The sequence below is a fragment of the Camelus ferus genome, chromosome 23, assembly GCF_009834535.1.
Source record: "Camelus ferus isolate YT-003-E chromosome 23, BCGSAC_Cfer_1.0, whole genome shotgun sequence".
Classification (NCBI taxonomy): domain Eukaryota; kingdom Metazoa; phylum Chordata; class Mammalia; order Artiodactyla; family Camelidae; genus Camelus; species Camelus ferus.
In genome coordinates this window covers 25047138-25073583 of record NC_045718.1, presented here as the reverse complement: position 1 = coordinate 25073583, position 26446 = coordinate 25047138, and the positions used below count along the sequence as shown (strand labels likewise).

Here is a 26446-nt window from a genome sequence, read left to right as displayed (position 1 = left end):
CTTCTGCTGGGAGAGGAGCCGCTGAGTATTTCTCTGAAGATGTCCACCAGGAAGTGCCTCCTGTGGTGTTGCCTGTTAAGTATTCTGTGAGCTTGCAGTGTATGCTGTTGTTGATGCTGCCATCAGCCCCACCCCAGCAGTGGGAATACAGGCAGATCCACTGAAGTCAGGCATCAGGACCTGCTGTAATCACGCATAGTCCTGCACTTGGATCTTTTGTGGACTACAGATCCTAGCCCCATCTCCACATGCATGTGCCTGCTATTAATGCTGGACCTGCCCCAGCTGGGTACCAGCTGTCTGTTTGAATGTCCTGCCTGCACTGAACCCACAAAGGTACCAGTGGCACACATCTGTCAAAGCCTCCCAAGATAGGGCTGAGACCTCAGCCCCTACATCCGAAGTCTCATGGTCTCTGGGAATGGGCCCAGTCTTCAGCCTTGCATCCACCTGGGGGCAACTGTGCCCTCCTACAGCTCTGGGAGGCAGAACCCCACTGCGGGAGCAAGCTATGGTGGGGTCCCGCCCCTCCCTCCATGTATTCACGTTAACAATGGCTGTAATAATGCGGCTCTTATGGTGGGTCAGAGGCTGCTACGGTGGGGTCCCGCCACTCCCCTTGAGAGCGAATGCTAACAACTGGGCTGCCTTGCACACACTCCCGGTTTCAGCCTGAACCACACTCTAGCTCCTCAGGCTGTCTCTGCGCAGTCCTCTCCTTGAAACACATCTGTCCTCTGAAGCCCAATCCTCCCTGCCCAGCCCCTGCACACACCAGCAGGTCGTGTCTTGGGCTGGGGAGCGCAGCGCGGTGGCCTGGATCCTCCCTGCCGGCTCCTCTTTGTTCAGGCCGTGGGGAGGCGGCTGCGGTGCCCTCCTCTAAGCCTCTGGAGCTCCCTTTCTGTCCCCGCTGATCTCCCCACTGCTGAAGGGGCTTCCCAGGGGAGAGAACTTTTCTTCCCAGTTATGTGGAGATTTTTCTTTTAGCTTTGCTAGTTTAAAATCTTCTGCCAGAGTTCAGTTGCTTTTCTGTGAGAATTGCTCCACATGTAGGTGTATTTTTGATGTTTTTGTGGGAGGAGGTGAACCCTGCAGGGTTCCTTCTATTCCACCATCCTGAAGGCCTTCCTGGAATTGCTTTCTTGATTTCCTTTTCAGACTGTTCATTGTTAGTATATAGAAAGAAATTAAACTGATTTTTGTGTATTGATTTTTCCCTCTTGCAACTTTGTTGAATTCATTTATCAGTTCAGTTTTTAACATTTTGTATGTTTGTGTGTGGAATCTTTAGAGATTTTTGTGTATAAGATCATGTCATCTGTTAATAGATACTTTTATTTCTTCCTTTCTAATTTGGATGCCTTTTATTTATTTTTCTTGCCTGGTTGATCTGGCTGGAACTTCCAGTCATCTGTTAAATAGAAGTGGTGAAAATACTGTTTCCTATTTTTGTTATCTCACTCTTCTTAGCATCAACATCTAAAAACCCACAAGCTTGAGGGCCTGTGGCTTTACTCTCCTCTTTTTCTTATTTCCTGTATCCCACGTATTTTACCTCCTAAATATTTTTTAGCTCCGTTCTTCCTCATGTATCCCTATAGTTAACAACCCTTTTGGAAGCATTTTGAGCCCTTTAACTAATATTCTTGCCTCCTCAAGTCCATCTTCCACTCTTGCCAGAATTGGTCTGTTTGTCTCAAATGCAAATCTGACCTTGCCATTGCACTGTGGATTTCCCTGGATACTTTTGCATGGCATATTGGGCCTCCCTGATCTTGTCCACAGTTTAATTCTTCAGCCTCATCCTGCTACTCCCTATTTCCTTCTTTTCACCCATTTAATAGTGAACTACTTGGAATTTTCCAAACACCATGCTTAATTGTGCCTTTGTTTAATATGTTGATCCTTCTGGACTGCTTTCCTTTCCTCAGTTGGTTAACTGCCGCTTAACGTTCAACTCTCCTCCAAGGAAGAGTGTCTTTCTCTAGGAAACCTTTTCTGATTTCTGCTCCTCCATTTGACTGCTTCTTTGTGCTCTTGTAGCATTTATCAAACTGTATTGAAAACATGTTCAGGGCCCAGTAGCCAGTGAACTCATGGAGTGTCTCATTTCCTATCACATAGTAGCTCTCAGTAAATGTTCCCTAAACTGTTGAATTCAACTGTTCTTCATTATGGGTCTGTTAGCTTCTTATATGGATAGGCAAAGGGACAGAAGAAAAGCAAGGCTGCTGATGGTATAACAGGTGTCAGTTAATGGTAGACCTTGATAGGTGCTTTCTGAAGTCTTGGGGAAAGACTGAATTGGGCCACTAAGAAAGTATCTGTTGGGGTGGGGGAAGTGAAGAAGTAGTGTTAGGGGAGATAAGGTTTTTTAAAGCACTATTTAAAATGCAGATCTAGATAATTTAACATGAGCCATGCTCTCCCATAGTACTTCTTATCACCACCTTAAAACATTTTCCTGTAACAATAAATTATTTAGAGACTAGAATGCATTGTCTGTTACCAGTAGTACTTGAAAACTTAATTAAGACTGGATAATGAAGATTTGGTAAATCACCTTTGAAAGTTTCTTGCTCTGTGTTCCAGAATGTGAAAAGGTATAATCCAATTAGGAATTGATTATATTACCTTTTAAAATAAAGCTATTAGGTTATTAGAAGTAATTTAGGTTAGCATTCCAGATGTTTAGTACAATAATAACTTTTTCTAGTAAAGAATACTTTCTTTGTGTCTTAGAAGCTTATAGTAATTAGTGTCTGTCTTACAGCTGTAGCTTTAGATTAAGCTGCTGCGAGTGGTTTTTATGAGGTGATGCTTACTGCAGGCAGTGTTATGATGGCAGTTGGATTGCTTATTCAGAATTTATTATTGCTCCCTGGTTTGCCTAGTCTTGAATAAATTCCTAAACTCTAACACCTGTGTCCTGTGAGCAAGCAGTGTTTTAATTAAGGAACAGATCGTTTGCTCATTCACATGTTGTGTGATATAATGCAAAAGGAAAAGAAAAATGCTAAAGATTGGGAGAGTTAATTTTAAGTGGCCTTAATTTATATTCAGAGATGGCAATAACCATGGAAGAAAAAGATAAATTTCTTATTACAGAAAAGAGTTTCTTAGAGCTTAGGGAACAAATGAAGAAAAATGCTTTGTAGGAAAATAGAGTAATCTGAGTAATTTAAAAGCATATTTTCTGATATATGATTCACAGTTTGAAAAGCAAATTAAGGAAAGAAATCATATACAGGATAAAGGCGTAAATGTTTGCAGTGAGGAGTTGGTTTACCTTGGCAGGTGTGATAGGCTGAAAAATAGACATCCAAAAGATACCCACATTTGAATCCCTGGAATGTGTAATGTCACTTTATTTGGAGGAGAGGAGAGGTTTGCATGTGTCATTAAGTTAAAGATTTTAATATAAGGAGATTACTCTGGATTATCTAGGTGGACTCTAAATGTCATTACATGTGTCTTTATAAAAGAGAGGCAGAGAGAGAGCTTTCATGCGAAACTGGAGGCAGTGTGACTCCAGAGGCAGAGATTGGAGTGATGTGGCTACAAATCTAGGAGTGCCAACAGTTACTCCAAGCTGGAAAGGCAAGGAACAGTCTCCTGTAAAACCTCTGGAAGAAGGGCAGTTCTGCCAACACATTTTAGTCCAGTGATACGGCTTTAGGATTTTTGGCCTCCAGAACTGAGAGACATTTCTACTGTTTTAAACCATCAAACTTGGGGTAATTTGTTACAGCAGTTGTAGGAAATTGCTACAGCAATCATTCTTTGGAGTGTAAATGGGCATTTATGAATAACTCCGTATACTTAACTATTTTTCTTTTGGGGGGTATAGTAAAGCTCAGTCATATTAGACTGTAGTTCTATTTCAAATACTCTGAATAGACTATGCAATTTTTATGACTAAAGCAACTGGCAAACATTTTTAGGCACAGAACCTCTGAGGTTTTAGCTCGAAATAAATTATATTTAAAGCTCCTTTTTTGGGGAAGAATGTTTTATTCATTCAGGAATCTCCCTCGTGGCTACTTTCTATAGCTACACTCTGGTAAGAGTACGGTTTAGACTCCTAACATTTTACAACACAGCGTCAGCCCTTTTACTTGTACATCTGCTATTTAATAAAAATTCTTTTTCACCCATGCTACAGAGAATTTTCACTTGAGGCTCTTATTGAGAATTGAATTTTGAATTTATTATTACCCAGCATGTGCCAGGGACTTTGAGACTTTGGTTTATTGGTTATCTGATCAAAGGGTAAAAGCCATATAGCTTCTCTACACTTTAGTCTTATATCCAGATACTGTAATTATGCTGTAAATGCCAAATTGCTTTGTCCCCAAAACCATGCCACTGTACACTTCCAATGATTTGAGAATTGCTGTTTCTGCACACCCTAACACCTGATATTATCAGTCATCTTAATTTTTGTCAGTATCACGGACAGAAAAGTTAGAACATACGTAGATAAAGTTGATTTGATTCGCAATTTAGTGATTTGTGGTGCGGTTAAGCACAATTTAATTTTGTTGGCCACTTGTATGCCTCTGTTAATTACCCATTTATCTGTACATTGAGTTGTCTTTTAAATAGACTTGGGGGAGGATTCCTGACGTATTATGGATTTGGCCTTTGTTTATTATGTGTGCTGCAGATATTTCCTCCCTGTCAGTTGCTTACCTTTTAAACTTGTTTATGAAGTCTTTTGTTTTCGTATAGAAGTTTTAAAATTTTATGAGGTGAAATGAGAACCATTTTTAAAGTCTTCTTGGTATTGCATCTTGCTTAGACTGCCTTCCTAATCCCAATAGTATGAACATTTTTTTGCCTTCTAGATCTTTCATAGTTTTTTTTACAAAATGCTTAATACTTATGGAAATTTTTTATTCATTTATTTGTGTAAATATGACTGGCTTAAATTTTTTAACTTTTGTTATCCCTCTAATTTGTAATTAATATCCTAAATTACATAAATTCACATCTGTTTTTGAACCCTCTGTTTTGTTCATTAATTTGCTCATCTTTTCTTCAGACCATAGTGTTGTTTTTTATTAAGCTTTATTATTTGATGTGAGGTAAGCCTCCCTGGTTATTTTTCTATTTTAAAATATCCTGGGTGTTTTTATGAGTCTTTCAAGTGAGCCTTAGAATCACTGTGTCTGTTGATACTTTGATTGGGATTGCATTGCATTGAATTTATGTTTATCCAGTTTAGATCCTCTTTAATGGCCTTCAGTTAAGTTGGAGAGTTGTTTTGTCAATGTTTTGTGAAATTTACTTCTAAGTATTTTATAGCTTTTGTTGCTATTGTGAATGGTTGTGAATGGGAGCTTTTAAAAAATACATTTCTAAGTGGTTATTCCTAGTTTATGGGAAATCAGTGCTTTTTGGCATGTTTTCCTCTCTTTGAGCTAACATGTTACTTTTTTTGGTTTATTTATTTTTAGTTCTAATAGTTTTTCAATTGATCCTACTGGATGTTCTAAATAGCTATATTATCTGCAGAGGATACTTTTGTCACTTCCTTTTTTTTTTTTGAGATAGAAAATACGGTTTTAACCTTTATTTTTTTTAACATTTGTTATTGATTTATAATCATTTTACAATGTTGTGTCAAATTCCAGTGTAGAGCACGATTTTTCAGTTATACATGAACATATATTTGCCACTTCCTTTTCTAATGTTTTCCAATGTCTTTGTGTCTTTTTTGGGGGGGGGGGGCATTATTTAGGATTTCCAACAGAATGTTGTAGGACAGCCTTGTTTTGCTCCTGGTTTTTAAGAAAGGAATCCTGAAAAGGTTCAGCATTGGGGCTTCTCACGTATCTTCATCAAGTAAAGGATGTTTTCATCTATTTCTAACTTTCTAAGACTTTTAGTTAGGAATAGTTGAATTTACTCATTGGGATAAAATTGAATATATTCTCTGATAAGTAAATTTTAAAAATCTGTTTTATATCTATGTAAGTGAAGTTTCTTAATTTTTTTTCCCTTTATATTCTCAGAAACTTAGCTATAGGATTAGCTGTATCAGTTACTAAATTTTGCTTTCATGGACAAGTCCATTTTGTGTGTGTGTGTTTTAGCAGTTATTTCTGTTTGATTTATATCTTTATAATGATCATTTCCCCTTTTTACTTAGGTTTGTATTCTAATTTCTAATGCTTGGTTCATATTTTTTTTCAGTCTTTGTGGTTTTATTACTTAAAAATTGAAGGATATGAGTATTTCTGAAGGAGATTTATCTCATTACACATCCCATACGTTTTGATAAGATAGTATTTTCCCTTTATTAATTTATAAGGAACATACAGTTTTAATTTTGCTTTCCTTTTTAACACATTCCATTGTGGCTTTTGCCCCTCCACTTAATCCCATTTGATTCTTGGGAAGATCACCACTGGCCGCTCCTTAGCTCTATAACTTCTTTTGGTTTGTTTTCCCTTTTACTTACTAGTCACACTGACCTTTCTTTCTAACATGTCTCTTCCTTTGAAGTCCTTCCTTGATCCCCTACTTAAGTAGCTCCTTTTCTCTTCTTGATTTTCTAACCCAGTACCCGTTTTTGTATCTCTTACATACAACTTTAAAAAATTTATTGTGTGTGTACTCATGTTTACTGCTGTTATTGTTAGTACTTTGTACAGTGTATGGAGTGAGGTAGGTAATCAGTATTTGAATGAGTGAGTAAATAATATGTGATCTTATGAAAGAATTGGGGCAGGGAGAGGAACTTACCCAGATATATAGGCCTTTTGTCAAACTACCCAAGCGCTGTAGCCCCCTGGAAAGCTTTTGTGTAGCTCAGGAGTACGCATGCATACCCCACTTTGAGGATCCCTCATTAAATCATAGAAGATCAGCATTAGTAGGCAGTAATTTTTTCCCTTTATTCTAAGGTTCATTTTTTTCCTTTTTAAATGCCTTCCCTCACTCATTTACTTAGCTTCTATTAAAAAAAAGGCTCACTTTAGGTGTAGGAAAAATATTAAGATGTATCAAATTATTTAAGTTAGTGGTATAGACATGTAAGCAGCTAATGCAACGCAAGTAAGTCTAGAGCACAGAAAACACTTTGTACTTTGCATTTCTTTTTTCCCAGTCAGTCAAGTATAACCTTTTTCCTTTGGCTTCTTTCAAGATTTGTTTACCTTTGAATTTCTGAAATTTGAAAATGGTATGCATTTATTTTGCTGAGTATTCTTTGAGCTTTCTGGATTTGTGGTTTGATACCTGACATTAATTTGGGGACAATTCTCAGCCATTATTGTTTCAAAGGTTTCTCCTATTCCTTTGTTTTTTCTTGTAGTAGTCCCATTGTGTGTATATTACATCTTTTGTAGTTATTTCACAGTCCTTGAATATTTTGTTATGTTTTTCTCAGTATTTGTTCTTTTTGCTTTTCAGTTTTTTAGCATTCTGTTGATAAATCCTCTGACCCAGAGATTCTTTCTTTAGCTGTATCCAGGCTACTAATAAGCCCGTCAGTGACATTCTCTATGTCTGTTACAGAGTTTTTGAGCTCTGATTTCCTTGTTTTTCCCTTAGGATTTCCATGTCTCTGCTTACATTGCCTATCTGTTCTTATATACTGTTTACTTTATCCATTGGAGCCCTTAGCATATTATTCATAGTTGTTTTAAATTGCTGGTCTGATAATTCTAATATCCTTGCCACATCTGGTTCTGATGCTTGCTTTGTCTCTCAGATTGTGTTTTTATACCTTTTAGCATACCTTGTAATTTTTTTCTAGATACCCAGACATGATGTACTGGGTCAAAAGAACTGCTGCAGAAAGGCCTTTGGTAATGCGATGGTGAGGTGTGTGGGGAGGGGAAACGTTCCGTGTTCTATAATTAGGTCTCAGAGCCTGTGCCTCTGGGCTGTGAACTTCACAAGTAGTTTTTAGTATTTTTCTAACCCCCTTTTGGTCTGACAGGTTGACTAGAATGAGCTAGAGCTGGGGATTTTCTTTCCCCAGGTCACTTAGGTTCTGGTAATGTCCTAGCAGGTTGGTTTCTGGTTAACTAGTTTTCCCTGAGGGCAGGACTTGTTAAGAAGAACTACTCTAGCACTCTAGCATATTTTAAAGTGGTTTCTTTCCCATCCTTCTGCTGGAAGCATAATGGGATTTTTCTCTGATAATTCCTATGGGAATCTGGTTAAGCTGCTGGAGGTGAATTTCACAATATTATGGGGGCCTCCCTGTGACTGCTTTCTCCTGGAGTTTTTAACTCTCAGACTCACCCCACACTGAGCCTCTTCCCAACAATTTTCCAATTACAGTTCAAATTTCCTACCTGACAGTGGTTGCTACTGTAGTTTCTGCTCCTGAGTCTGCTCCGGTATGTTGAGATTCCCTGTATTCTGTCTCTCCAGTCTAGCGCAGTGCTTTGCCTTGTATCCTTCCTTTGCTTATGGCTTCCCGAAGAGTAGCTTCTTACTTGTTAGGGTGGAGTAGTAATTTACATGCAGAACTGGAAATGAAAGTGTAATCTTTTTCTTGTTTTAAAAAAAGATAAGCTCACTGAATCTTTTTGTATAGAATGCATAGAAGTTTTCATCTCTTTTGCCTGCTCTGCTCTTTGCTTAATGAAATAGTCACTTCTTGATGGTGTTTATATTGAAAAAGCTTTTGAGACCACATTGAGCTCAGAAAAGGACTGTGATCTGCCATATGTGAAGATGTGGAAAGTGAGCTTGAATGCCAGGTATTTGCAGTCCATGAAAGAACATTCTGAATGTCTTATTGATATTTCCCCCACTGGTTGTTAAATCTATGCGCTTTCAAAATCTACCTGTAACTAGATCTCAAGGTTTATTTTCTGATTCTGCCACTGCTACTAAATTTATCTTGTCCAAACTAATACTAATATTCTCTCACAAATTTGAGTGAATTTTTTGTGCAAGAAATGTTTGTTTTGTTAGGTATCTCTTTTATTCAGAAGTATAATTTAGATGTTATAACTGGAGAAGGGGCCACGGGTAGACCAAGATCTTCTCTTGTGCTGCAAGGATCTTCAGGTAGTAGGCATCTGGGAAACACAGTGCTGTCAGTGGAAAGAATCTCTTAAGGTTACTTTGACACCTCATTTCCCATCTTTGCTGGCTTCATTTCTACTCTCCAGCCTTTTAGATTATTATTATTACCTAGGCCATCCGTTCTTGTTCCTTTCGTCTTTCTTTGTTCTGTCTGTATGTTAGGTAGTATCAGTACATAGATGACTCCAAAATACTAGTCATCACAATCATGATTCATTCCCATCTGAACAGAAGGTAAATGTCTTTCACATCCTTGGCTTGGGCAAGAGTGAGCTGCAGAGAGAGATTCAGCGTCTTACTAAACCAAAGAAGAGGAAAGGGAAAGGTTATATGTGATTTTGAGGAGGGGTAGAATTTAGATTAAATTTAAATGAAACAATGTATTGACCCAAAGTAAAGAGGAATTCTGGAGAGTTGATTCAGTAATTGCTAAAAGTGGAAATTTGAGCTTCTTAAATACATGTAGATCAGCTACTTTAGGTCAAAGTAGAATTTACTGCTTTCTCTGTATATGTGGTTAGTGTCTTGAGGCAAAAAATGGAATTTTTCGTTCTCAGACCCCTCTTGACCCTCTTGGGCCAGATCACAGGAGAGGTCACTATTGTTCAGATCTGCACTGCTGACATGTTTTTTAAAATTGAGATAGTGGTTTTGGTGATCAGCAAGATTGTATCCTTTTTTTGGTCTCAGGATTACCTGCTATATTATCTGGTAAAATGGCATCCATGCAGTAGCGTTTAAGACTCTAGCTACCGGGGGAGCATAAGATTGATTATAATACAGACTTAAACAGAGAGACCGGAAAACTTTTAAAAGGCATGTAGATTCTAGTTTTCCAAATGATACCAGGAAATTCTGGAACTACAACTAACTTGTGAATTACCTCCTCAGTCTTATTTGCCACACTAATACAGATATCCAGATCAGATATAATTTGGCTGCGTTCAGGAGAACTGGTATCTCTAGAAACAAGCCTTTAGGAGAATATTTTATTTGACACTTCCTATTAATTTGCTGGGGGAGCTTTCTAGAGACGGGTGAGAGAAGTATTCTGTTTATAGTTGACCCACAGTGACAGGTTGGGGCATGGGTTAGGATTTGAAATTCTTAGAAATTCCTCCTATCTGAGTAGTTTTAGTTCTCTGATAGATTCATTATGTTATTTTAGGATTTATGGTAGAAATAATGGCACATGTATCTACAAGGAAACTGACCATCTATATTTACAGGTATAGTTCACCTTGAATTCAACAATAGGAAACTAGATTCCAGAGTCATCTTCAGAGCAGCATCATTGGTAGGTTTGGGGCCATTGTTCTTTACACACACGCGCGCGCACATGCTTTATTTACTAATATGGAGCAGTGCCTCTTCAAATATTTTTTTGATTGCTGTATCTGCCAGTATCTTTTTCAATAGGTCCTTGAAACCTAGAGGCTGAAGGATCTTTTGATTTTGTTTTTTTATCTGAAGGATCATATGTTTGTTTTAGTTTGTAGTTTGTCAGTTTTCTAAAGCTCTTCTAACATTTTCAGCTCTGTGTTGGAAATTATCCAAATGTGCAATTTTCCATTCCATTTAAAAAAATCTGGTACTTTAGATTTTAGCCTCTTAAGAAGTAGGGGCAGGTTCTTCTTACAATGCCTTTTGGATCTGTCCCACAATATTGGTTGACTGTCTTGAAACCAGTTTCTGTGTGTCCTATTTATTGTTTCACTCTTTGTCTATGGCCTTGAATTTTAATCTAACTTTTAAAGGAACGGCACCAGAAAAGGCCTTATGTTTATTACCCTATTTTTCTTGCTTTCTTTAGTTCCCAGTGAATGTTTTGCAAGTTTCTTTTTTTCAGCTATTTTTCAACCATTTTTATCCACCCAAGGGGCTACAAGTAAGTGGATTCGTTAGTATAAACCTAGGATTCCTGGATAATTAGTGTCTAACAGAATGTAAAAGTCACTAGCAACCATTAGTTTGATGCCTCAAGGTTCTGGAAATTCTTTTATTATGACTGTTAGCCTTAAATTGTACCTGAATTTAGTTTCCATTTGTTTACCTACCATTGTAGCAGTCTTAAGTGGGTATGGGTCATTGGTTGTCTTCTTAGGAAAGACCTCGAGGGAAGAATAGTTCATTTAGGATTTTAGGGGAGGCAGTAGAGGGAAACAGGCAATATAGGTAAAAGTAGTGATGCTAAAACATGATAATGTTAGATGCGTAAGGAGGGCAGGTTTCAGATAATTTGAGTGCTTTTTTTTTCCCTTTGGTCCTTGCTAGAGAATGTTTAAAGGGATGCTATTTTGAAGTCTGAGTTTCATTTTGAGGCCTCTGCATACCAGGCAAAAAGACTGACTGACCATCATGTATTTGGTACTTTTTCATATTTCTTTTCTAGAGCTTCTCTTAGTTGCATTATCTTTGACATATCCAAAATTACTAATAATAGCCAAGGTAATTATAAATCATCCTTCAGAAGTTGTGCTATCTAGCCTACTAAGCACAATAATTCAGATTATTACAGGAGTGTCTATAAGTGGAAGGAGTTCTGCCAGGAGAAGTTTGCAGCGTCGATGTCGAGAAACCCACATCCTTACACAAACTACATAGAACACCATCAAGTGATGCTTATAAAATGGCGACTAGGGCCCATGATTTAATAGTCTGTTAGCCTTTAGCCCCAGAATACAGAAATGAAGGAAAGAGGCCTCCTACATTACATTAAATAAAGTGATCTGTTTCTTAGATAATTTCCTCGTAAGATTTTTAGAGGGGCTGATGGCAAAGTTTGCTGTTCCAGAGAGCAGACACTGGTCTAATGGGTCTCTTGTATGCATTAGCCTCTAAAGTTTGAGTACATAGCAGGTCTTAGAGTCCGTGCCATCATTCGATCCTCTGAAGATTGAATGATACAGAAAAGATAATATTTCATCAAGGGGAAGTTCCTGTCATGAAATTTTTCCATTTGTGATTCTTAGAGAATGGAGTCAAAGCACAGGTTGCTAATCCTGGGATTAACAAATAAACAGCTAGATGAGTGACCAGAGCTCTGTGGAAAATTGCTCAGATTTCAGATTGCTGTTGGGGGCACTGACTAGGGATCAAGATGGAGCTGAAAGACAATTGTATTTCAAGCACAGAAGGCTCAAGGAATGTGTGCTTGTTTGGGAGTCCAGTAGTTCTGATAAGCAAAATGAGTCTTCAAGGTAGACACAGTGGACGGCCTCAAAATTATAAACAAAACCCATGACGCACTCAAATTTGAAAAATTTGAACATGTTTACTTCAGATTTTTGCTTGGACAGGGAGAAGTTTAATCAGTTGCCTCCAGAGGGCAGCTGTAGGGTGAATAGGCAGTAGTTTTGGGCTCACCATTAAAAGGAGCTTTCTGAACATCATAAACTGACTTCTACAAAGGGGGTTTTCATGAGTGGAACTGTGAAAGAAGAGGCAGAATGATCTGTGGTTTAAAATGCTATAAAGTAGATTTTCTGTCTTTGGCAGAAGTTGGACTAGATGGCCGTGCTGAAGAGTCTGAAGTTTTCCTGACTTAGTTCTGAGTTCCATGACCATCTGTTTCAGGAAGATATTTATTGTTTTGGGTTAGGAGAGTTTTCTATACACTAGTAATAGTTAAGTACTCTCTCTGTGCTAGCCCTTAAGTGGTAAGGAATCAGTGATAGCTTCTTGTTCTCAAATAGCTTGTATTTATAAATATAGGCACGATTCTTGAGCTTTTCTTTTTCATTTTTGAGGAGCCAATGTGTAATTTCTGTTTTTATTATTCTCAGGATTTACAGTTCCTAAAATTAGTTTTGAGATTTATTTCCCTTTCAGATACTAAAAATTTTTTTCCTCTCCTTTTCATTCCTAGCAATGTCTCAGGCTGTGCAGACGAACGGAACTCAGCCGTTAAGCAAAACATGGGAACTCAGTTTATATGAATTACAACGAACACCTCAGGTAATGTAGACTAAGATAACTTAGGGGAAATATGAAACCCATGTAAGCTGGGATACATTTTTAGAAAATGAAAACTTGAAAGAACAGTAATAATAAATTTATGTACAAACGGTCCTAATTTGTGTGTATTTGGTTGACACTTCATTCATTCAACAAATAATTTGAGTGCATACTCTATAGCAGGTCCAAAACTAGGAACTAGGTGAAGTGGTGAATAAAACAGATGTGGCACCAGGCCAGGAAGTTTATAGACATTAAATAAGTAAATATCCATAGAATTGCACATTTGAGAAATTTTGTAAAGGGAAAGTCCTCAGTGCTGTAATAAATAATGGGGGAACCAGGAAGACTATTTTGAGAAAGTGACGATAGGAAAGACTTCAGAGAGGAGCAGGTTTGAAGGAGATAAATATGCTTAAAACCAGACTCCATTTTAAGTTTGAGATGCCTGTAAGACAGGCAGAGATGCTACCTAAGATCTGGACTTAAGCGGGAGAATGGAAAAGATCACTTAGAGAGAGATGAGTAAAAGACCCAGAACTTCATCCAGACGAGCTTCATCCAGAGGAACGTCAACATTTAGAAATTAAGTAATGGAAAAGGAACCAGCAAAGGGGACTGAGAGGGAACAGCCAGAGAAAGGTAAGGGAAAATTGGAGATGAAGAGGGGATCAAAACGTAAGAAGTGGAGATTATAATTCTGAAATCAAGTTTGTGTAGAGGGGAGAGGATACAGCTCAGTGGTAGAGTATGTGCTTAGCATGCACAAGGTCCTCAGTTAAATACCTAGTACCTCCATTTAAAAAAAAAAATCAGTCAATCAAATTACCTACCCCCCAACAAAAAAATAAACCCAAAACAAAAAGTTTGTATACATATTAAACTAAGTAAAATACAGAAAATGCTTTATATAGAGAGCTTTGGAACACCATAGATACTGGATAATGGACAATATCTGTAGTTTCAAAGTCTTTCCTTGTAAGGTCATCAATCTTTGACCCTGTAGAGAAAATACAAGCATGATAGAGGGCCAGTGGGCACAGGACGTGTTGGCGAACATGTGGGAAGCCCATTATTTCTACCTGCATCTGCCTCTTCAACGGCCACCTTCTAGACCTCTTTTCTTACTCCATAGGAGTCTGTTTTGGTGCCTTTAGAGCTAGGTAGTCTTTGTTCTCGATGCCACCTTGTGGGAAGGATGGGTAGTGGTAGTGGTGAAGAAAGTGGGAGTCACTAACTTGTACAGTTGGGAGATGTGTCCTGAATTCTGCATTGGAACTGCAGATGCATTTTTACACTGGAAGCGTTTTTAGACATGATAATTAGAAATACTTGGTACACTTCAGATGTGCTATGGTTTTAAATCGGTTTGTAGGTTAGCCTGAGAACCTGACCACTTTGTATAGAACTACCTCTGTGGACCAAGACTTTGTAAGGTTCAAAAAGTGATTTTAAAATGAAATAATAGTATGTAAATAGAGAATACTTATATTTGAATCTTAAAATATTTTAATGGATGGCATGAAATTTATTATCAAAATGGTACAGTTATGAAGATGGAAGGGTTCATTTAGTCTTAACTCCCTCATTTTGCAGGTAAGAAGACAACATGGAAACTAATTATTTCGAGTCACAACGCTAATTGTAGAACTAGAACCTAAGTCATCTGATTCCATACTGAGTGCTTTAAAAAAAATTATACGAGACTAATTTACCATCAGTTATCTTTTAAATACCTATGTTATCGTTAGCATTAAAATAAGATCATTTATATATTGCATTGGTGCTGGGGCTGAGGGGACTTGGAGGAAATTATAGCTAAAATAAGGCTGTTTGTGAGTTGACGGTGGTGACTGGTTGATGGGTGGGTACATAGATGTTCATTTTTGTCATTTTTTTTAATATTCTTATATGTTTGATTTGGTCCATAATTAAAAAAAAATAGGTAGCATTTTATTTTAAAGTGATGCTTTTACAGGAGGCAATAACGGATGGCTTGGAAATTGTGGTTTCACCTCGAAGTCTACATAGTGAATTGATGTGCCCAATTTGTTTGGATATGTTGAAGAATACCATGACTACAAAGGAGTGTTTACATCGTTTTTGTGCAGACTGCATTATCACAGCCCTCAGAAGTGGGTATGTTGAAATGAATTATATTAGGTACTTAAATTACACCAAGACAGTGCTCTAGTGCTCTGTGGGTTTTGAGAAACATATTCTCTATAGGTATTCACTTTGCGAATTGGAAATCTCTAAATTCTAGGTTTTAATTATTGGAGAATCTTTGTTTTGAAACAGCTGATTTTATATAATTTTAGAAGCTTTTATAGGATGAGTTTTTGTTTTGAGGAAATTATAAAGCATAAAACCATGGTTTTCTCACTTTTTATGAATGTAAAATAATATTCTGATGAATGCTATTTTAATAAAATAATTTATAACATATAAATTAATACATATTAGTGGTTAGTTTTTCCATATATGGCATGGAAATTTATATTAGGGAAGAATAGATTTTTATTTTTAAATGGCTATACATGTAAATTATCGTTAGGAAGTATTCAGATTTTTCTCTGTTAGCAAGTAGTAAAAAGTGTCTGAGGTTTCAAAAATCTTGTTTAACCACTAGTCAGATTTTCAAGGAAAGTCAGGTTACAGTTTAAATTTCTGTCAGTTTATAGAAGTATTGGAATAAAGATGATAATTACCTGGAAGCTGGCTATTTTTGTCTTTAGCCCAAAGATACTGGCATTATTTACACTTTCTTGCCCCTCTTTCTGTTTAGCAATAAAGAATGCCCTACCTGCCGGAAAAAGCTAGTTTCTAAAAGATCTCTAAGACCAGACCCAAACTTTGATGCGCTCATCAGCAAAATTTATCCGAGTCGTGATGAGTACGAAGCTCATCAGGAAAGAGTATTAGCCAGGATCAACAAGCACAATAATCAGCAAGCGCTCAGCCACAGCATTGAGGAGGGACTGAAGATACAGGCCATGAACAGGTATGTGGGACAGAAGGCCAGACAGGGTGTCATTTTTCTTAATACTTTATTAAATATTAAATTTACTTAACACCCTCCATTTTGAAAAAGGTAAAATGCAGTAATAAATAGTAGTTCTCTGTGGTTACCTTTTCATGCTGGGATAATATATGCCTCCAGGCATGGTAGGTTATTCCATTGAAAATACTACAGTCTTTAAAAAGTCGTCTTTTATACCCACTTCTTCCTCCACTTACTATTTGATTCCTCCTCTTTATAGCAGAATTCCTTTAAAGCATTTGACTATACTCAGTATTTCCAATTTTTCTCCCATTCTGTTTTGAACCCCCTCTAATCAGTCTTTATCCCCACCCTCCATATCACCCATATCAAGGTTACCATTGGCCTCAACATTGGGAAACCTAATTGCTGATTCTCAGATCTCATCTTACTTGGTAGCATTTTACACAATTAATTTCTTTTTTCTCTTTGATTCGTTTTCTTCTCCTGGCTTTCAGGAGACCATATTCTCCTGGTTCCCTTTGTATGTCATTAGCTGTTCCTTATCTCAAACTTAACATGTCCAGTACTAAACTTTTAATTCTTAAACTTTACTTCTCTTCATTCTTCCTCATTTCAGTTGATGGCAGTTCCGTCATCCCACTTGCTATAGCCAAAAACTTTAGAGTTAACTTTAACCTCTCTTTTTTCTTACAGTTTATATGCTAATCTGTGAATAAATATATTTTCAGCTTTCTCCATAATATATCCAGATTGGTCTAGGCCACCACCATCTTTCAATTGAAGTATTGAAGTAGCTTCCTAGTTGGTCTTTCTACCTTCCATGCTTACTTACCCCCACGTAGTCTGTTCTCAGCACTGCAGGCAAAGTGATGAATTGGAAGTCAAATTATGGTTCTCCTTTCTCTTTGAAGCCTCTAATGGCTTCTGTTCACATTCAGGTTAAAAGACCTTAAGGGTGGCTTCCAAGACCCTGCATAATAAACACTTTCCTCACCCCCGTTCTCTTTTCTGCTCTGACATCTTCCTGATATGTTTACGTCTCAGGGAGAGTCATCACTTTCCAAAGTAGGAGGTGATAATAAAGCCTTCATCCCAATCTAGTGGCTCTCACTTTGGCTGAATATCAGAATCACTTGGAAAGCTTTTAAATCCTAGGGCCGCAGAGGTATCACTCCAGACTAAGTAATTCAGAATCTTTGATTGGGGTCCAAGCATTGGTATTTTAAAGGTTCCAGAGTGGTTCCGAAGTACAGACTTAACCATTGGCTTAAAGGTTAAGATATGTGCTCTGTTTCAACTATATTAAACTGACCTACAACTCTATTTAGCAAAGTAAAATGACGTATTAAATGTTGAATGTATTTATTCTAAAAGAGTTAAATATTCCTGAGAGTTGGAGGGATTTTAATGGTGGTTCAATTTAGTCTTCTACCAGCAGAAAGAATCCCCTTTGATTTTGCTTGAACACTTTCAGTGTTGAGAGTATATGATAGAAGCTCCTTTCATTTGTTAACAGTTTTATTACAGCTTCCTTGCTATTCTTCAGACTTAAGAAGCTTGTTTCTGCCTCTGAGCCTTTATACTTACTGTTCCCTTTCCCTGGAACCTTCCAGATCATCCACATGGCACATTCTCTTTCTTCAGGTGTCTGCTAGGTTTCTGTCTTCCACCCCAGGACTCCATGCTTTCCTACCCTCCTTGCCTCGTTGTTCTCATCGCGCCTACCGTTCTCTGAGTGTGTGCATGTTCTTTGCTGTGCTAGAATTAACACAAGCCCTAGAGGCTGTCAGTGCCCTTACAACACCAGTGCTTGGAAAGTAGCTGCTCAGTAAGCAGCTCTGTGTGCGTGAATTGTCTTTAAAACTCTGCCTTTACGTTGAATTAAAGTTAGTCTTTTATGTGTAGTAGTCTTGATCTGTCTTTGTCAAAATACTTAATGGTGGGTTCTACACTTCTTTCAGATTCTACATCTGTCTGCTAGTCTTCAAATAATTTCATGTAAATATACAGTTTTATGTGCTCTTCTAAAGGCTAAATATTTACATGCCTAATTTCTTTTATTATTTCTCATATGACATCCAAGTTTGTTGGTGTATAATTCTTGCAGTGCTACCTCTGGAACAGTATATAGTATTATAGATATGATTTGCTATAGGATATAATAGGCTATTTATCTCTATTATCTTAACATTATTCTGTGAATGCTGCCTGAAATTACATTAATGTAGCTCTGTCATTTGGAAAGAAGTGTGGGATAAAAGTAAATACATTAGACAAGTAACCCTGTTGAGTGTTTTATTCATTTCATTATTTTAGTCTGTTCACATCACAGTTAAAAATTGTGATTAAAAACACATAACATAAAATTTACCATTTGAACCAGTTCAGTATTTAAGTACATTCACATAGTTTTGCAACCCCAATTTCTAGAACTCATTTCATGTTATAAAACTGAAACTCTGTACTGATTAAGCAATAATTACTCATTTCTTTCTCCTCAGCTCCTGATAACCACCATTCTGCTTTCTGTTTCTTCGAATTTGATTACTTTAAATACCTCATATAAGTGGAATCCTGGTGTTTGTCTTTCTGTGATTGGTTTATTTACTTAGCTTAATGTCTTCAAAGTTCATCCATGTTGTAGCACCTGCAGAATTTCCTTCCTTTTTAAGGCTGAATAATATTCCATTGTATTTGTTCGAATCTTTTTGAATCATAGTTTTGTCATTTAACATATTAGTCATCCCCTCTTAGTTTTGAAATGATCTATAGGTTTCATGAACATTTTTTTTTTAAGTGAAAAAAAAAAAACCCCAAAACCAAAAGAGTTCTTGAGCTTCTTTCCTAAGTAAGGGTACCCTCTCTCACCACTTTTATTCAACATAGTATTGACAAGAACATAGCAATCAGACAAGAAAAAAAATAAAAAGGAATCCACATTGGAAGGGAGGAGGTAAAATTGTCACTATATGCAGATGACATGATTCTATATATAGAAAACCCTAAAGACTCCACACAAAAACTAGTAAGCTGATAAACAAATTCAGCAAGGTAGCAGGATACAAGATTAACATTCAGAAATCTGTTGCATTTCTTTACACTAACAATGAAATACAGAAAAGGAAAATAAAAAAAGAACAATCCTTTTTAAAATCACAACAAAAAATATATTAGAATAAAACCAACCAAGGAATTGAAAGACTTACATGCTGAGAACTATAAAACACTGATAAAGGAAATTAAAGATGATTTAAAGAAATGGAAAGATATTCCATGCTCTTGTAATGAAAGAATTAATACTAGTAAAATGGCCATACTACCCAAAGCAATCTACAGATTTAATGCAATCCCTATCAGATTACCCAGGACATAGACATACAGTACTACAACAAGTAATCCTAAAGTTTATATAGAATCACAGAAGTCCCAGAATTTCCAAAGCAATCCTGAGGAAAAAGAACAAAACTGTGGAGGTACAACCCTCTCAGACTTCAGACAATACTTCAGAGCTACAGTAATCAAAACAGCATGGAACTGGCAGAAAAACAGAAACGGATCAATGGACAGAACAAAGAGTCCCAAAATAAAGCCACACACCTATGATCAATTAATCTTCAACAAAGGAGGCAAGAATATTCAATGGAGAAAAGACAGTGTCTTTGGCAAGTGGTGTTGGGAAAGCTGGACAGCAGCATGTAAATCAGTGAAGTTAGAATACTCCCTCACACCATAAACAAAATAAACTCAAAACGGCTTAAAGACTTAAACATAAGACATGATAGCATAAAACTCCTAGAAGAGAGCATAGGTGAAACATTTTCTGATATATAAATCATAGTATTTTCTTAGATCAGTCTCCCAAGGCAAAAGTGATAAAAGCAAAAATATACATATGGGATCTAATCAAATATATAAACTTTTGCACAGCAAAGGAAACCACAAACAAAACAAAAAGACAACATACAGAATGGGAGAAAATATTTGCAAATGACGTGACTGGTAAGGGCTTAATTTACAAAATACACAGATAGCTTATATAACTTGATGTCAAAAATACCCAGACAACCTAATCAAAAATGGGCAGAAGACCTAAATAGCCATTTCTCCAGAGAAGTCATACAATTGGCCAAAGAGCATATGAAAAGATGCTCAGCATTGCTAATTATTAGAGAAATGCAAATCAGAACTACAATGAGGTATCACCTCACACTGGTCAGAATGGCCATCATCGAAAAGTCTACAAACAATAAATGTTGGAGAGGGTGTGAAAAAAGGAAAGCCTCCTACACTGTTGGTGGGAATGTAATTTGCTGCCGTCACTATGGGAAACAGTATGGAGGTTTCTTAAAAAACTGAAAATAGAGTTCCCACATGATCCCTCAGTCCCACTCCTGGGCATATGTCCAGAAAAGATAAAAACTCTAATTCAAAAAGATACGTGTAGCCTAATGTATTGCAGCATTGTTTACAATAGCCAAGACATGGAAACAACCTAAGTGTCCATCAACAGATGAATGGATAAAGATGATGTGGTGTGTGTATGTGCATATATTCAATGGAATATTACTCAGCTATATAAAAAAGAATAAAACATTGCCATTTGCAGCAGCATGGATGGACCTAGAGATTATCATACTGAGTCAAGTAAGTCAGACAAAGAATGACAAATATTAACATGATTTCATTTATATGTGGAATCTAAAAAATAACACAAATGAACTTACTTACTAAACAGAAACAGACTGAGATACAGAAAGCAAATTTATGGTTATCAAAGGATGGAGGGAGAGGGATAAATTAGGAACCAACAGATACTCACCACTATATATAAAACAAAACAGCAAGAATTTACTGTGTAGCATAGGAAATTATATTCAGTACCTTGCAATAACCTATAATGGAAAAGAATCTGAAAAAGAATGTGTATGTACACATGCACACACACATATTTATATATATATATAGCTGAATCACTTTACTGAACACCTGAACCTAAATTTGTAAATCAACTATAGTTCAATTAAAAAAAAAACAAAACAGTTCTTGAGTATCTTTCTTAAGCAGTGGGCTATTATTTCCTTGTTCTGGCAATAAACATGTAATAGTGACACTGTTCTTAGAAGTCCATGTCATTCTTTCATACTTCCTTTTCATCATATATTCTTCCTTTTTTCTTATCTATACAGGTAGAGAGGGAGGCAGCGTGTATGGTAGAAAGAATGCATATCATGTCCTAGCCCTAGTTCTAGTGTTTACTTGCTTATAACCATGGGCCTTGGACATGTTTCTTTGGTTTTTCTCAGTTATAAAATGATGATAATGTTAACTGCCTTGACGGTTGTTTTAATGAGCAAATAAGATGTATACACAAAGTGCCTCACCCAGTTATTGGATTTTAGTATTTGAGCTTGTTGGAGAACTACTTCTGTATTCATACTCCATATTTAGATACAGTCTCATCTTCACATTAGAATAATTTTGCATTGCGTTAGCAAACTTTTGGTAGGAAGGGAGTGCTTACCTGCCTCTTAAGTCTTGTTTTCTTAAGAATCTTTTATTAAAGAGACAAATATCTTCCCTCAGAACTTTAAAATTTTCATCATGCCTTTCTTTAGATTTGAATTCTTGTAACAAGGAAAACTATTGAAATATAAATAAAAGTTTGGCAATAATTCCTATAATCAATAAAATTTTTAAGTGAATATAAACATTTATGTAATTTATTCAAATGTTTGCCTGTGTGTGAGTGAGGTTCATTAGACCTTCAAGGGACATATGGGAAATAAATGCCATTATTTAAGTTGGAGCAAATTCATTTATCAGGGTTTTTTTAGAATTTAGTAAATTTAATAAACATGCTTCAGAACTGATGGATTGAAAAGGCCTAAATGTAGATTTTATACAACCCGTTGTTTTCTTTTTCTTTAACTAGATTACAGCGAGGCAAGAAACAACAGATTGAAAATGGTAGTGGAGCGGAAGACAATGGCGATAGTTCTCACTGTAGTAATGCATCCACACACAGCAACCAGGAAGCAGGACCAAGTAACAAAAGGACGAAAACATCGGATGATTCTGGGCTTGAGCTGGATAATAACAATGCAACAGTGGCTATTGATCCAGTAATGGATGGTGCTAGTGAAATTGAATTAGTATTCAGGCCTCATCCAACGCTTATGGAAAAGGATGACAGTGCACAGACAAGGTAAGTGTGTTGGTTAGTTTCAGACTATGAATTTAGAATGTTTACTGTGGAGTTAAAAGGCAGTTCTGCGTAAGAGTCAAGGGGAATATTTCTCATCCCATTGATTACCAGGGTTCATTTGTACATCTGGCTGTCTGGATTGTTGTTTTCTTCTCTCCTCCTGTGCTTCCCACCCACAGTTGCATATCTGAAAGGAGGACTGTCCTAGATAGAGGAGCAAAAAGGATCATTTAAATGTCTTAACAGTGATGGTAGGGTGCCAATAGGCTCTAAAATTCATGCTGACCAGGATGGCTGCTTTCCCACTGTATACCTCTGGAGAGTACACTGCCTGCCATTGAGAGCAGACAAGCATCAGATATTTGTTGAGTGAGTGATTGTTATACCATGCATTAAAAAAAAAAAAAAAACCCTCAAGATTAGCACTTCTGTGCTCAGTCTTAAAAACCTAAAATGAATTAATTCTTAGTAAGAAATTTGCTCATATTCTTAATCTTCTCCTTGCTTCCTGCTGTAGACTCAGAACTCTGATCACTGGGGTTGAGGAGTAGGTTCTTTTTTTCCCTCTTAGTACAGTGTGTGTTCTATTTGATTTTTGTCATTTTATATCATATTTTATGAGTGGTAAGGTGGATGGAACTTTCATGGCCTGATAGACAGTCAGCTTGTACTTTCCCCTCTTCCGTACCATTCAGTAAGAAATTTTTAGATAATAGAGGAATAAATTTTAGATACTATTTTGCCAATAATTGAGACATTTGTATTTTATATAAGCCTTTTAGAAATGTATTAGTTTTTATAATTTAAGTACATTTTATCTTAATCTAGAAATTAAGTTTTTAATGATTTGTTTTCTCAGATACATAAAGACTTCAGGTAATGCCACTGTTGATCACTTGTCCAAGTATCTGGCTGTGAGGCTAGCTTTAGAAGAACTTCGAAGCAAAGGAGAATCACACCAGATGAACCTTGATACAGCCAGTGAGAAGCAGTATACCATTTACATAGCAACAGCCAGTGGCCAGTTTACTGTAAGTGTTTCAAATAATAGGCTCAGTCTCACTGTTGCTGTGCCTTGGGCGGCCTTCCTGTAATTCTTTTTCTTTTCTTGTTTTAGGTGTTAAATGGCTCTTTTTCTTTGGAATTGGTCAGTGAGAAATACTGGAAAGTGAACAAACCCATGGAACTTTATTATGCACCCACAAAGGAGCACAAATGAGCTTTGACTAAAACCAGTTCTAAGAATGAACATTTTGATAGCCTATTTCTTTAATATTAAAGATATACCGTCATTACTTTTATGGACATAACCTTGGATATGTTCAGTTTTCTTTCTGAGCCAGACTCGTTTACACTGTTAGAATCTTTTTCCCTTAATTTAAGATTTCCTCTTTGGAAGGGACTGCAATTGTTCAGTACTTCGTCTTTCCTTTTAAAAATAAGTTGTATGTTTTCACAAAGTATGGTTCCATTTGGAGCACCTTGGAGCTTTTGACCCAGGAATTTTTCATAGTTCTGTTATTCTTAAGTGGATTCAGTTGGCCATCCTTTTCCCTCCCTTCAAAAGTTTTTTAGGCTTACAGAATATTAAATAATATGTATTTTGACTTTTTTTTCCTGGAGTCTTGTATATTTATAGTTTTCTATATAAGCTGTAGTATCTTCATGAAGACCAAGGCTCAAACTTACTGTGCTTAAAAAACAATTCTCATAGGATTATTATTTTCATGGTATTTTCTTCCATAGTATCTCATTTAAAAAAAAAAAGTTCATTATGAACTTAGTGTCCATTGTCATGCAATGTTATTTTCTTCCATTTTTTCCCCTCTAATTTTGGAATTTCTGATCCTAGGAAAGAGAGTCAAATAAGATCTCAAGTTCTGTGAGAACTTGGTTCATTTGCAGATTTCAGTGAAGGAAAAGAAATTAAATTGGTCTTGTGTAGTTTTCAAGTGTATATTTAAAGAAGTCTTTTTTGTGTTAGTTCTGTCCCTTTGGTTCCTTTATTATGTATGTTTTTTCCCTATTAAAATACCAGAGACATGGAGATATTTTGCACTTTAGTCTTGATGAAAAGTACAAGATATGTTCAAAGCTTCCCTAATTCTTTTCATATTGGTAGCCACATAAATTTCAAAAATATATGGCACATAGAAGTAACAGTGGGGAAAAATTTTGCTTCTGTTTGAAAAGTGTGTTTAGCATTTTGGGTTGCCAGTATCAGTTTATAAATTTGGTGCTCTGCTAATTACACTCTAGAGAAGCAAGTTAACGGAACTTGAGCCCTGCTTTGATGTGTAGTGAAAATTTATTCTGTAGAAGAATGTCCACAGGTATGGTAAAGTCATTCTACTCTTAATTTAGTTTTCTATTGAAGGACAGTGTTTGGTGTTTGGAGCCAGAAGGCTTTTATGATGACAGGTCAGAAATAAGATTGACTTGTCTGTTAATTTTTTATCCCTTTCCTGTTTCCAAGTTTATATTAATCACAGTATTTACAGAAGCATATTTGCATTGAGATATTAACCATAAAAGGTTTTTGCCATGGGAGAGGAGTCCTCCAGTACCACTGTAATTAAACCTGTCTAACCATTGTAAATAATTGCCCATCATTTTTGACAGTTTGGGGCCAGCTTGATGTTTTAAATCTTCACCGCAATATGAAAACTTAAAGACTTACTCAATTTTTTTACCATTTTATTGAAAATACTTAAAATCTGTTTTTACTGGAATTTTTTTTGGTAATTTGTGCCATGAAATTTGAAAACTACCAAAAATCAAGGGAAATTTTGTATTCAATTCCTTTTCTGGTGTAATGTTAAGTTGTATAGATTATTAATGCATGTCCACTGACTATAACCCTTGTTTTGTGATACAACTGCTTAGATTTTATTGGTGACATTAGATTAGTGGTTGCATTAAATAACTAAATTCCCATTGTGATTAATTGAAATTTATCTTTAAGCAAAAAGTTATTTGTGAATATAAACTTTGTGCTTAGAGAATGTATGTGTTTTTATCTGTCAGTATGGGAGGATGTAAATTCTTTGCATCATTAGTGAATTTATTGGATATGTATCCTTTGCAAAATATAATTATAGGTATTTGATAGAGCATTGAGTGTGTAATGTTGTGTGTGTGTGTATGTTTGTGTGTTTTGGGAGTGGGAACTATTTACTTTTACTACTGGCCTAGGTTTTATAAAATTTTATGTAGGTAACCACCATCTCAATGAGGAAAAAAAGGCTCACCAAATGTGAAGATGGCCTTTGGATAATACATTATCATTTAAAAATTTATTACAGTAAAATATATATAACCTAATTTATTGTTTTAACCATAAAATTTAGTGACATTAAATACATTCACAATATTGTATAACCATGACCACAATTTCCAGAATGTTTTCATCATCTGAGTCAAGAACTCTATGCCCATTACATGATAATTCCCCATTCTTACCCCGACCCTCAGCCCAATAAACTCTGTTCTCCTTTTCTCTTTGAATCTGACTGTTTTAGGCATCATGTGTGTGAAATCATGCAGTTTTTTTTATCCTTTGTGTCTGTCTTATTTCACATAGCATAATGTAAGGTTCATCCATGTTGTAGCATGTATCAGAATTTCATTCCTTTTTTGTGGCTGAATAATATTCTACTGCATGTATACACATTTTGTTTATCCATTCATCTGCTGATGGACATTTAAGTTGCTTCCGTGTCTTGGCTATTGTAAATAGTGCTGCTATGAACATTGGGGGTGCATCTTTTTGAATTAAGAGTTTTGGATTAGAGAATTAGATGGATGGACACTTTTTGCTATTGTTAATAGTGCTGCTGTGACAATTTTTGTACAAGTGTCCATTTGAGTCCCTGCTTTAAATTCCTTTGGTCATATACCTAGAAGTTAAGTTGCTTGATTGTAATTTTATGTTTAATTTTTTGAGGAACCCCAAACTTTTTTCCATAGTGTCTGTACCATTTTGCAATCTCACATGTAAGAGATAACACAGAATATCTGTCTTTCTCTGTCTGACTTAATTTCACTCAGCATAATACTCTTCTCGTCCATCCACATTGTTGCAAATGGCAGGATTTTTTCTTTTTTATGGCTGAGTAATATTTCAATTCCATTGTGTATGTGTGTGTCTGTATGTATATATATGTGCTTATATATATACTGCACCTTCTTTATCCATTCATCTGCTGATGGGCACTTAG

At 36.3% G+C, this 26446-nt stretch overlaps 1 protein-coding gene across 3 annotated transcripts in view; it reads left to right on the top strand.

Annotated features, from left to right (window-relative positions):
- The window catches only part of RNF2 (ring finger protein 2), a 43671-nt gene extending 18317 nt beyond the window's left edge, over positions 1–25354 (top strand). For 2 of the 3 annotated variants that reach the window (XM_032466489.1, XM_032466491.1), the window contains exons 2-7: positions 12926–13014; positions 14993–15153; positions 15803–16018; positions 21954–22226; positions 23086–23257; positions 23344–25354. In XM_032466489.1, the coding sequence (XP_032322380.1) occupies positions 12928–13014; positions 14993–15153; positions 15803–16018; positions 21954–22226; positions 23086–23257; positions 23344–23445 (1011 nt within the window). In that variant the 5' untranslated portion in view covers positions 12926–12927 and the 3' untranslated portion in view covers positions 23446–25354. Of the gene's footprint in view, positions 1–10286; positions 10355–12925; positions 13015–14992; positions 15154–15802; positions 16019–21953; positions 22227–23085; positions 23258–23343 lie in introns of all 3 variants that reach the window. The other variant, XM_032466490.1, reaches the window with a different exon arrangement.
- The last annotated feature ends 1092 nt before the right edge of the window (positions 25355–26446 follow it).